Source organism: Orbicella franksi, chromosome 3 (genome assembly GCF_964199315.1).
Source record: "Orbicella franksi chromosome 3, jaOrbFran1.1, whole genome shotgun sequence".
NCBI lineage: Eukaryota > Metazoa > Cnidaria > Anthozoa > Scleractinia > Merulinidae > Orbicella > Orbicella franksi.
This window is the reverse complement of record NC_138147.1, coordinates 7,717,493-7,729,978: the sequence shown is the minus strand read 5'-3', so window position 1 is coordinate 7,729,978 and position 12,486 is coordinate 7,717,493. Positions and strand designations below refer to the sequence as shown.

Genomic DNA, 12,486 nt, shown 5'->3' with positions numbered 1-12,486 from the left:
GTGTGAGACGCGAAAAATTTCTTTGTTGTATGCTTTTGTTCACTTTTTTGGCCTTGACCGTGCACAAAACACAATTGCTGTTTACTACCGACTGAGGAACTAACCAATAGCAACGTTTCAGTTACCTAATTCGTGCAAGATGTATGAATGCGGGGTGGGCAACCTTTCCGGCTATGTAAAAATGTAGATGTAGAAGATTTTGCACGAGAACCTTCCAACATAAATATTTTCATCTCTGTTCTCTTCTTTGAAGTTTGCCGTCGTGATCGGCTTCATAACCATTCCCCTTTTTCGTAAGATACAAAAATGTGGGACCTCTCCTCCTTCATAAAAAACACTCAAAATCTGCCCTGCAAATTGTTATTTTATTTTGATTGCGTGAATGTTAAACCAGAGCAACTGTAGGAAGAAATGATAAGTTAACAGATTACTGACCATTACTCGCTTCGACAAAGCGAAGTTGGGCCATTTTTATGCGGCAAGTTGTTGAAACAAAAGTTTGATTGGCAGTTTATATCGTTCCTAAGTTTTCAGGCTTGGCGAAAAGCAAGGTCTGTAAATCATCAGTCGTAGAACCTAATAAACCACAATGAAGTGAAAAAATATAATAGTAACAATTTATTGCAGAAATATGTGTTCAAGTTATCCAAGAGTCAGGAGTCCAGCAATGCAGGCCTTAAAAACTTCTCTATGTCACGCGGTTGTGGCAATCCTAGTGCAACTTGTTACTATGACAACGGGAACAGAATTTCACTGTCACGGAACCTGCTATAAGGGCGAGTTCCGTCCAGAAAAACATGTAAGCAAAGATTATGCTCTTCTTGGGCATTCGTTCCGAAATCTTAGCGATTTAACAGACCAGGAATGTTTCAGTGCCTGCATCAGTGACTGCAGATGTCTCTCATTTCAAAGGAGAGATTCCAGCTGTGAATTGTTAGAAGAGGACAGAGGGACAGCGGCCCAGGATTTCGGACAGGTACCAGGGTACGCCTATTACGACATAACTCAGGAATTTGTGCAACAGGTATGCAATGATAACCCTCAAAAGCAAATTGGCATTTTCTCTGCCCGCGCTATTTATGTTGCTTAGAAGGGGGCTGCAGGACTGCCACCTTATTCAAAAAAGCCCAAACTAATCCCAGTTCGAATACGATTCGGGCACACGCTTCATGTACCGGAACATTCTGGGGCATTGACGGTCGCGTGACGCGAAATACAACAAATACAATACATCCGGAATATCCTATTAAAATGCAGCCTGTTTTTCTTAAATTCGACTTTGAATACCTCACGTGTACTATACATTCTCAGCTCGGTTGAATACCCTCTGATATTTTCCCTTTGGCACAGTGATGCACATGCAGCACATTGAAACATGTTTTTGTAATTCACACAGGATGCTAACAACTGTCTAAATGGATGCTGTCGGTCGAATCCTTGTTTATACGGAGGAAGATGTTCAGAGCTCTGTACTGACGTGAAACTGAAATTCAGTTGTGCGTGTCCTGTAAATTTCGGAGGTAGAGTATGCGAGATCGCACCTTCATGTCTGGACATCAAAACAAGAAATCCACAAGCAACGAGCGGAGAATACACAATACAAGACACATCGGGGAATTTATTCAAAACCTACTGCGATTTCAGTTCTGAGGCGGATTTTGTTTGGACTTTAATAGAAACATTTTCTCTGGCGAACTTAGAGCATTTCGCTGGGGTGCACTTTGGCGCGGATTGGCCTCGAAATGAAGGCAGCGTGAATTGGTTTGATTTTCGATTGACGCGCAATGAAATGAATTACATTACAAATCAGGGAGCGACGCATTTCAGAGCGACATGTGACTTCGAGAAAGACAACTTTGACATCAACACCGACTACCTGAGAGGAAAGATTGCGATTGTGGATTTTTTCTCAGGGGATAACGACATCTTCGACACTTGCATTGAATACGAGCGGGTGCGAATCTTTGGAGCTGGTTGTGACAACTGTACAGCGGAAACCTGGCACGCACCAGGCTATCACGCTCACATAGAGGATAATTCATGCGACTTACAAGTCGAGATTAACTACTTCGGTTCACGTCGAGAATATTTTGGGTATTTTCAAGCAATTAAAAGCGACCATCGGTGTTCATCCTCGCCAGGGTCAACGACGCAGTGGTGGCTGGGAGTAAAGCTGCAACAACAAGCACAACAACAAGCACAACAACAACAACAACAACAACAACAACAACAACAACGATGACGACCGTAGTAACCTTCACTTTAATTAATTGTTGCAGAAAACGTTCATTCGTCAGAAAGAAAGCTTTTTCACCCAAGACCTCAAGAAGCCTCGATGTCTATCAGAGATTCACGTCTTGTACAACCGTAGCAAATATTTCATTTCCACGAGCACTCTAAAAATACTTCTAACGCACACCAAAACAGCATGTGAGTCTGTAAATACACAATTCGTCGTAAAAATATAAATCAAGAAGCTCAAAACCCAGCTCTTTAACTTTTACCAATATTTTACAAGTGCCCGTGGGTTGACAACAATGTTTTTTAAAAAAAAACGTCTGGCCCAGTTAATTATACTTCTTCCTAACAGCTTATGTAACGCTTGGTCAAAATCTCTCGAGGTTTAATTTTTAAAAACATTTTAGGGGCTTCCGCCATCAACGAGTTTTCACGCGATACTTCTGCTACGGAGGGGTGCGGTGTGAGAATGTTTGAAGAAGATCAGGCTTCAACCAGATCTAAATAGTAGCATCCTTGATGAAACGGCAGGTCCAACGAGTTCTGCATACTCCTGAATCTCCTGTCGATCATTGGCCTCTGTGATCGCCGCATAAAGCTGTGAAAAAAGAAACAACAGCAACGGTAAATATAGGCTGTGCAGGCCAGAACGGTGACGCTGGGGATAGCGTTCTTAGGAATCTCGCAGTTATCTAGATTCCTTCATCGTAATTATCTTTACTTAGATGAGTGTGTAAAGACTGCTCTCAGTACCAAATAGTAGCACAAAATTTCGCCTCTGCGTCTTACGTTCGTCTTCAACACAGAATTTAGTCATTTCATATTTTTTCCCTGGAGGAGGAGAACTAAGGACGGGCTTATGCGTGATCATGCCAGTTGCAAAAATTCACCCCCTCCCCCATTCCTCCCGGTGCTTCCACATGCCTTGTTGACACGAAATTCTTGACAAACCCCTGCTTCGTCTGCCATGTTAATCCACTTTCACGCATTGGAGATTCATTCCCGCGTAAAAAGCGAGGCTTAGCCGCAACATTAGCTAATTTGACGTAAATATGAATAATAATAGATCAGTACAACGAGAAGAATAACCCCCTACTGTTGATCAATCGAATCCCGTTCTCGTTGCCACTGAGGTTTGCTTGAACTCTTTTATCGTAAGACTGGAGAAGGGAAGGGAATTAAATTAAGACATACCTGGTATGGCATTGCTTGTCGCTCAAACAGTACAAGTACATCTTCTGTAGAACCTTGGGTTGCTTCTGGAGGATCAGCGTAAAAAAATAAAAGTAGAGAACAGGCCATGACTAAGTGGGTAGAAAATGTGTTCGATGGATAAGAACACAATGTCCTTCACATCGACGGAAACCTAGAGATACTACCGCTAAATACTGGTTTTTCTTCTCAAGGGGGCACGACTACAGAGAAAAGAGTTTACACCCGAGAAAATTAAAACTAAAGTCTCCTTATTTTGTTAGACTAGTTTCTTCCAATTTTGTACAGTTGTTACCTTCGTCGGGGTCATCAAGTCGAGAATATTTACTGAGGTCGAGTTTTGGACGACAATGCTCAATTGGAATCCAGTTATAAGTTTCTGGACAGGCGAGGTAAGATGGCGCATAGTTGCCCTGTAAGGAAAAGGGAAACATTCAGAGTTTAGAATTACGGACCGACGTCTGTCTTCAAGTCTTGATGGCTTATCACTCCGGTGCTTAACTCTAGGTTTTTATAGCATATAGCAACCAAAGCTATTGCTTCTCGACTGGATAAGTTGCTTGCCCATCACAGGTAACTACTACAGGTTTCTCTAACAATTTGCTGGTACCCATTTATACTCTTGGGCGGAGTGAGAGAAAACGTCTTGAGAATGACCCCGGCCAGTGCGTAAACCTGGAGTCCAATGCAATTACCATTACAAGTAGATTTAAAGATATAATGTATTTACCCCTTTTGCAACAGCAGTGCCTGCACAATCGCTTTGCCATGTTATGGCACACTCTCTCGATGGCTGTGTTTTTTTTCCCATCGAGGGTGATTCATATTCTCGTGGCCTTTTCTATCAGGATACCGCAAATATTTACTACATAAAACATTCGACAGTCACTGTAATTTCTCCAGGCTGTTTGGATTCTGAACAGTCAATGCTTCTTGTACTATACTGAGGTAACAAAACGATTTCTTTTTAACCAGGGAAAAGAGAAATTGATGCCGTAAAAATGACACTAACCATACGATTCATGTGGACCGAATGTGCAATCTTTAGATCCACGCGAGTCATGCACGATGCTGACAGAAGTAGAGTAAAAGAACGGACATACACTAAGCACCTTCCAGTTTACCTAAACATACCTTATATCTCATTTTAGGACAGGAGTGGATGTAGAAGCCCATATAATAATCCCGAATAGATGAAATGGTTCTTTGAAGTGAGCGAGTAAAGTGAATTTCCCTGAAAAGGAAATGAAGCAAGTTGATCTCGGAGGCCTAGAAGCTTACGAAAATCATTAAAAATGAATTCAGTAATATCATCGCAACTTTCCCGTCACAGTATCTCGACTTGCTGTGGACCCGTTTGGCTGGAAATAATGTTGCTTACCTTCTGGCATCGCAACAGTGATGTTGGAATTGAAGCCACAACTATTTTCGAGGGCTTTCCTTATAACTCATACATTTAAGCAGTGAGTGATACGCATCATGCTGGTAAAATGGTTAGTGTGGATAAGCACAGGAAGATCAAGATTACCTTAGAGCAGAATAGACGCCAAGGGATAAAAACGAATAATCAGGGTCATAGAAGAGATACACTGAGGACACACAACGAGGAAGAATGTCAATCACTCCTACTACGATGAGTTTACCTGCCACAAAGAAAAAAAAACATGAAATGAATGTCGACTTGACATAACAAGACCACTCATTGAGGACACAATTAGTGTAGTAAACGAGTGCGAATTACAAAAAAAAAGTAACCGTTAGAAGGTGCTGGGAGCATTGCATGGACCAAATAACCAATGGGTTTCATTTGTTGCTCAAAAGCCAACCAATCATGTTTTGCTCTGCTTGGCGTGTCAGTAGTTCGCCCAATATTGAGTTACTTTAACATAGCAGTTATCAAATGCACAACAAAACGGTCTTGAGATGTTTCATATACTTCAAACTTTTGATAGTCTCCTGTAGCCCACTGCTGCAGTGTCAGCAACACAAATGACACATGCGCAATATATAAATTTATTTACCAAGATTGTGATTACATTATTTCAAGCAAGGACTTACCGTCGAGAAAATATTGTTGATGAAACGAACCAAAGCCCATGGGAGGCGCTCCTGGTCCAGTAACATGCTGCATTTTTGGATTGAAAAGGCAAAATAAAAAGATATCCATAACGTTTAATAAATGTTACCTGGTAACTTACAGGCAGTTGCATTTGAACAAACTAACTACACCAGATTCTGCACACATTGTAGATGTTATACTGTTGGTGACTTGATTAGGAATAAAAAACTTGGCAATAGTGAAGAACAAGGTCAGTTCTTGTCAGATGGTAGACAGTTGACTGAGAGATTGCGACTACATGCCATGACTGCACCAAATAACTGACAAACTGCCAACAGTTTGCAAAACAGTACAGCCAAGTCTGCTCACACACTACAAGAAACTGCTCATTGCAAATTCTTTCGCATGTGACATTGAAGATGACCACTACCTAGTACGTCGACATCAATCAGCTAGAGCCATTTTCACATGAGAAGGAAAATCAGACATTGACAAGTGAAATTCATTTTGAGCATACCACATGGCGGGGGCCATGGCAGAAGGAGAAACCTAGTGAATAGCTGCACCTTAGAAAAAAGAAATACCCATTACACAATTCCCTCTACTAGAGTACACTGGTTGTGTCATGTTATTACCGTTTCTCCTTCGCCCTAAAATTTGGTATCGCGGAGGTCACAGGTTCGAATCCCGTTGAAGCCCTGATTTTTTTCAGGCTTCTTCTTTCCAATTGCTTAAATTAGAAAATTTACTGTGATGATCATTCTTCACTTTCATCTACAACTGCAGTTCAAATATGAATTATTTCATATATATTTCACATAGTGCTTCTCAGTTCACAACCTTTACTTTCATGACGTGTGTCTTAGACAACCTGTTTTGCACCTTTGAACATTTCAATGTTTAATTAAGCCACAAGGTTACAAATTGAATGCAAAAGAGTGCAAGCATACCTCAAGAGGTGAGTCAACCAAAAATCTTCTGAACTATAATCAAACGAGTCAAAGATGGTCATTAATTATCACAAAAAGGCAATTAAACTCTGAAAGAATGCTTATCTTGGGAAAATATCTTAAGTTTGTTATCACGGGGTTTGTTAAAATGAGGTTTTGTTCCATACATTGCCCCATTTAAGACTGGCTAGGCTGACGAATATCATTCCTTATACCGAGGACGCCCTCATGAAGAGGTTTGTTATATATAGGGTTCAACTGTACAAAGTGTTTTAGAGCTTTCCCCCATTAACCATAATTATTTTAAGGTTGCATTTTACAATGAGACAGTAAAATTGGACATGAAAGGTACTCTATGTCTGAGAGAAGGTTACAGAAAGAGGGAAAGAAAGTATGTTCAAGAACAAAATCCAACTGAAGGTTCTGACTGAATTGTTCTGAACTAAAATTAACTACATTTAACTAGAAGATTAACTGTGGAATAACAGGTTTATTAACATTTGAGCAATTAAATAAGGATGGGGCCACTTCCTGTTCTGTTGCACTTAACGAGGGCTTTCTATTTCCAACTTGGTATGAATGGAATCAATGATTGCGTATACATGATCACTTTCACATACTGACAAAAAAAGGTAACTTAACTTATGCTTCAAGTATATGTATACACAGCAAAGACTTCACAGAGACCAAGTTCATGTTTCAAAGCTTTCTTTTACCCACTCAGACTCTGGTAGTTTAAACGTAGAGCGACCTAACCTGCATTTCATCACATTCATCTGGGCAGTCTTTGTGGACAGCCATTTGATATTTTGCAAACACAGCACAAGTCTGATCATATGTTGCTTTAAATTCTTCAGACTTCAAGTTCACTCTCACCAATTTAACCTGAGAATTGAAACAATGCAATGTTTCAGCTCACAAATTTAGAATTGAAAATTATTTTCTGTTGACGTAAAAAAACAAATGGACCACTCACGACCACGAGTCTAATCAATGAAACCATTCCCTGAAAATACACTGTATGTGTTTCAAAGAAAGAATGCCAATTATGCCTTGTAAAGTGCTTGATGGAACAGAAGTGGCCCCCTTCCCAACTCACTTTGAAAGTGGCTTTTAGAGTTAAATATTTTTAATACCCTTCTCTCAGTGCATTTTTCAGGGGGATCTTTATGGATTGCTCTTTGGTATTTAAAAAATAGCTCTGTAGTCTGTGGGAGAGTATGTTTGAATTCCTCATTGTCTGGGTCTGACCGAATCAGCTTGATCTATGGAGAAAGCAGATACCTGTTTTAAAATCATGTAATTCTTCACAAATTTGATTCATGGCCACACCAAGTAAGTAATAAGAGGCTTGCATACCAGAAAAGATAGACATAAAATGAAAAGCTGTTCTGATCAATATTAATACTGATACAGTATTATAGTGCAATCCAGATATCTCAACCTCTGAATTTCTGACATTTGTTGCATTTTAATTTGAGCTCTGTTTGGTGACATTTTGAACTCCCTTTTCCTTGAACAAATATTTGATTCCCTTGGAGGATTAGGAAATCAGGATTCTCAAGTGTGCATGTCATAAATTCTATGTTTACAATGAGTGATTCATTCAGCTAATGAAAGCCAATATCGTGTTACTTTTTTACAACATAACCATTAAACTAATTAACAATATTTGTGACTGACAATAACTTCAGGACTTTGATAGGAAGGTAGAGTTAAGTCTGCATACGAACCAATTGACCCATCAGGTTGGAGCTTTTCTGGGTTTCTGTAGTATGAAGTAACTAGGAGTATTTCTACTCCCTGATGGATGGGATGCTAGTCCATCACAGGGTTACCCCCAGCATTACGTTTGCCATTACCCATTTATACACCTGGGTGGAGAGAGGCACTGTGGGAGTATATTGTCTTGCTCAAGGACACAATGCAATTTCCCTGGCCAGGGCTTGAACTCGGACTGCGACAGCATGGAACCAATACCATACCTGGAGATCATGCACTGGTGTTTGGTTGGGTAATCTGTCAATCACAAACTCTTCCAATGATTTTGCCACAGGGGCCCTTGAAGTTTGCGTGCTTGTTTCAGAATCTGCTACCTAATGAAAATTATAAATGGAAACATAATCTGAGTGAGCTTCAGTAGTTGTGCACCATATTATATATTTTGTACATGAATAGGCAATCACGTTACTGCTTCAGTACCATAACAAATTGTTTGTGTCCTTACCCTGGTCAATCACAAAGCTTTCAAGAAGGCAGCTTTATTTGTTGGAGTGGGTAGCTGATGTTATGTACAACAGGCCTAATCATGGTTTTTGATGCCATCTTAATGGGCAGGCAAAGTGGTCAGAAATTACAGCATTTGTATGGGAATCTGATGGCAAATAACTTTTTCAAAAATTGAATTTTAAATAACTTTTTTCAAAAATTGAATTTTACACAAATGTGAATCGCAATGTTTCTAGAAGTGTAAGTAAATACTAACATCAAGGCACATACAGTAGTGTGTCCTGATGGCAATATACTGGTGCTGCAACTCTGCACATTTTGCAGGCCTATGATGCTAGACAATAATAATATTATTTACAAATGAAAAATCGCTGTGCAATGTAATATTTGTCTCCATCCTGTATCTACCTGTTCTCCTTTAGCCAAGGCCAGTTTCTGCCTTTTTCTCTCAAGACGAAGAATTTTGGCTTTTCGGCAAGCAGGCTTGTCTGGATCAGCTCCAATGCCAGGTGCTAGCAAGAGAGAAAATAAGAACATTTTATGAGTAGCTAATTTCAAAGCCAATGTCTTGTAAAGACAAAAGTTAAAAATTTATCCAAAAAATAGTTTCAATCATTCTTAAGTACTATAAATCTATATTAATATGAAAACAAAAAGCAAAATTTCCACTTTTGTATTTACTTAGACTTCTAGAAACATGGTTTTGGTGACTGCTATATAATATGCCTAATAATATTACTGTACCCTTATTCACAATTAGCCAATCAGAAGCTGTGTCTACTGTCCTGATATCCTGCGATGTCACTGACCTGATATGGCTACAATATCATGGTCACTTGGCCAAATTTGGGTACAGTAAATACCTAATCGTACAGATTTTAGTATCCTTTGGCAGCATACTACGCTCGTTTGGTCTCGCCATGAGTATTTTGGTTTGACTACATCTCACCAAAATATGAACCATGGCTCGACCAAACTCGCCTGATATGCCACCAAAGTGTACCAAATGATATAACTGGTATAACAAAAACCACTTCTACCTGGTGCTTGTTTTTTCAACAGCTTAGTTTTGTTTAGAGGTTCACATACTGATTGGCCAGATGACGACGCTACTTGTGAATCTTTTGGTCCTTTCGTGGTAACCAAATCAGCAGTTCCCTTTACATTGCTCCTTTCCAGTTTGTCTGTATTGATATCCCTTGTTTTGATAGTCTCAGATGGCTTTGTGCCAGGCATGGGCTCTAAAAAAGCTGGATCATTCACTTCACTAAACTCTGCAAGAGTTTGCTTTCCAGCATCTTTACAATCAGCATTAGAAAAAGTTGATTCTGAAATTAATAGTAAGAATAAATGCAGTCATTTAGTTTGTTACCAATATTCATGGCCCTCTATGGATTCCATTTCTTATAATGTGTAGGTTCTTGAATAAGTAAGTTCTTCTTTTTCCTTTGGCAAAAATACATAAATTCTGATCATCTTGGATGAAGGACTTCATGCTCTAATCATCTTATTGTCTAAATCCCACCCCAAATTTTTAATTTTTTCTTAAAATAAAAATTATCTCCTCAGAGCTTTATTATCTAGCTCTCTGCACGCACTGCAGGCCTATGATGAGGGAGCATCATAGGCCTGCGGTGCGTGCAGAGAGCTAGATAATAAAGCTCTGAGGAGATAATAATATACCATTACACAGTTCTCAACAGTTTTGAGAACTTGATACCAAATTCAAAATTGCTATCCCATAGTTGTGATTTTCTTGATCCTCATAACCTGTTGATAACATGCACTAATATTGTACAAGTCTATAAAACAACTTACAGTGTAGAAACACAGCATTGTGAAGATTACAAATTTAAAATACTATAAACACATAGATTACCTGATTTGGGAACTGTGAGAAACTTGGTCATTTTCTTCAGTACTTTCTTCTGAGACTTGGTGGGATGGAAGGTGTGTGTATCACATCTGATTAATTAAAACATGTTATTGTGTTTTTAAAGTTTCTGTGTTGTTGATTAAAGCACAAGGCGTGAAGGTTCTAAAGGAAAAGTCTGTACTGAGAAAAACTGGCTCAAACTGCCTCACAGTCTAACCCTGAGCATTTTTAATTGGCTGCCTTAATAGACCTTTCCACATTCCAGCAAACCATGGTGCCGAATTAAGGTCAGGGAGGGCAAAACTGCAGCAAAATATGGATAAAAATGTTCACCCTAACCTTGCTCTGGTACTATTGTTCGTACGCACTTAAGTGGAATTCAGGAAAGGTCTATTAGTATTTCATAGGAACCCTTTTAGTATGCTCCCTGGTAGAGAACAGCACCGAGAATTAATCGCCTTCCTCAAGAGATTAACTCATTACAAGAAAAGGTGGCCACGCAGTGCCCAAGCCTGGATGGCTTGATCCAGAGCTCAATGTGCTTCCAATCAGGCCATCTGGTCTTCCTTGATTGAGTTTACCAGCCAAATGTTTGATATATTAGATATCTAAAACATACTTGATTGTGTAGGCTGGACAACATGTTGTTTTCATAGTTGGCTTGTACACATATTTACCACTCCTAAAATTAACAAACAAACAAAATAGACAAATTTATATGATATAGCAACAACGATTATAATTTGAAGAAATAGGCTAAATAATTATTACAGCAAAGTGTGTTTCCATAGTAGGTTTGATTGCTTGTTTTTGGCATGGAATACAATGGTTCTACAATCGGCACAACCCTTGATATCATGGTTTGACCTTGTATCGTACAATGTAGCTTAAAATGGGTGACTCTATAAATAATAAATAATTGTGAAGTTAGTATGCTTCCTAACATCACTCTGTTTCTGTCACCCCTTTATAGCTACAACTTACTAATGATTAACAAGTTTAGGTTTAGGTTTATTGCAAAGGGTTCATCAATCATTGGGCTAATCTTGCATCAGATTTCATTCAGGCTCCTTTTGATATGCTAAAATTCAGTGACAATACAAACAAAGGAGACTGAATGCCTATAAATCATTTTCACCTTCTAGGCATCACTGTCAAGCTGAATAAACAAATGCAGCCTATTGGTCAATGGTCAATTTGTGCTTTTGGGGGTCAATGCTTTTTTTGTTCGGCGGGGGGGGGGGGGGTGGTCAATGTTGTTTTTTTTTCACAAACCTTCTCCACCCTCTGTCAATAAGGTCTTGATAGTCCAAGCAAGTCATGGTATGTGCCCACATGCCTTTGAACAAAAATTAAAGCAAAATATCAAAAGCTTAAACAACAGTATTAAAATTACGTTCATATTATTTCTGTAAACCAGACTCCCATTTAAAATTATTACGGTTTAGGGAGCAGGGTTACCGGTCGTTCAGTCCCCAAGTCGATTAGCCCCAAGCCGGTTAGCCCCTAACAAGAGGTCGATTAGCCCCCATATTCACCCTCAAAGAACGAGAAACAGACAGTGTTTTCGACTTCTGGTCGTGGGGCCAAACGGTTAGAAGCTAATCGACTTTGGGGCTAATAAAAACGAAAGGGGTGTTGATCATGTCGGAAACATCCGCATTATATAAACTCATCCAAATCTTTGTACAAACTAACTTTACCACGTTCAAAAGGAATATACCAATGGCTATTTACCATGCGATTGGTTGGTGCTACTACTTTTACAATAGCCACAACGGTGACCTCCAGAATCGCCGAAATACTCCACAATACTGTGGCGGCCCGCCATTTTGAAAGATGCCCAATCGGGACAACCCGGAAAAAGAGCGAGGACTGGGCCAAGTAAAACCACTGACCGCTCATTTGATGACATTGCGGGC

At 39.5% G+C, this 12,486-nt stretch overlaps 2 protein-coding genes across 5 annotated transcripts; one reads left to right on the top strand and one right to left on the bottom strand.

Moving 5' to 3' along the window:
- Positions 1-631: 631 nt before the first annotated feature.
- Positions 632-2,242, top strand: LOC145480547 (uncharacterized). The gene is made up of 2 exons (XM_081458783.1): positions 632-1,081; positions 1,397-2,242. Exons 1-2 carry the CDS (start codon positions 632-634, stop codon positions 2,240-2,242), a joined length of 1,296 nt encoding a protein of 431 aa, XP_081314909.1.
- Position 2,243: 1 nt separating this feature from the next.
- LOC145481024 (arginyl-tRNA--protein transferase 1-like) lies at positions 2,244-12,479 on the bottom strand. Of its 4 annotated transcripts, none has more exons than XM_081459403.1 (15): positions 12,302-12,479; positions 11,840-11,903; positions 11,184-11,246; positions 10,568-10,653; positions 9,729-10,016; positions 9,097-9,200; positions 8,445-8,555; positions 7,596-7,724; positions 6,460-6,492; positions 5,509-5,575; positions 4,979-5,093; positions 4,585-4,684; positions 3,746-3,863; positions 3,433-3,497; positions 2,244-2,836 (listed from the first exon to the last, which is right to left on the bottom strand). In XM_081459403.1, the coding sequence occupies exons 1-15, from the start codon at positions 12,477-12,479 to the stop codon at positions 2,729-2,731; spliced, it is 1,629 nt and encodes a 542-aa protein (XP_081315529.1). In that variant the 3' UTR covers positions 2,244-2,728. The 4 variants fall into 4 exon arrangements, with proteins under 4 accessions (XP_081315529.1, XP_081315528.1, XP_081315531.1 ...); XM_081459402.1 differs by lacking the exon at positions 7,596-7,724 and adding an exon at positions 7,216-7,344; XM_081459405.1 differs by lacking the exon at positions 7,596-7,724 and adding an exon at positions 7,216-7,344 and having other exon boundaries at positions 12,288-12,348.
- Positions 12,480-12,486: the final 7 nt, after the last annotated feature.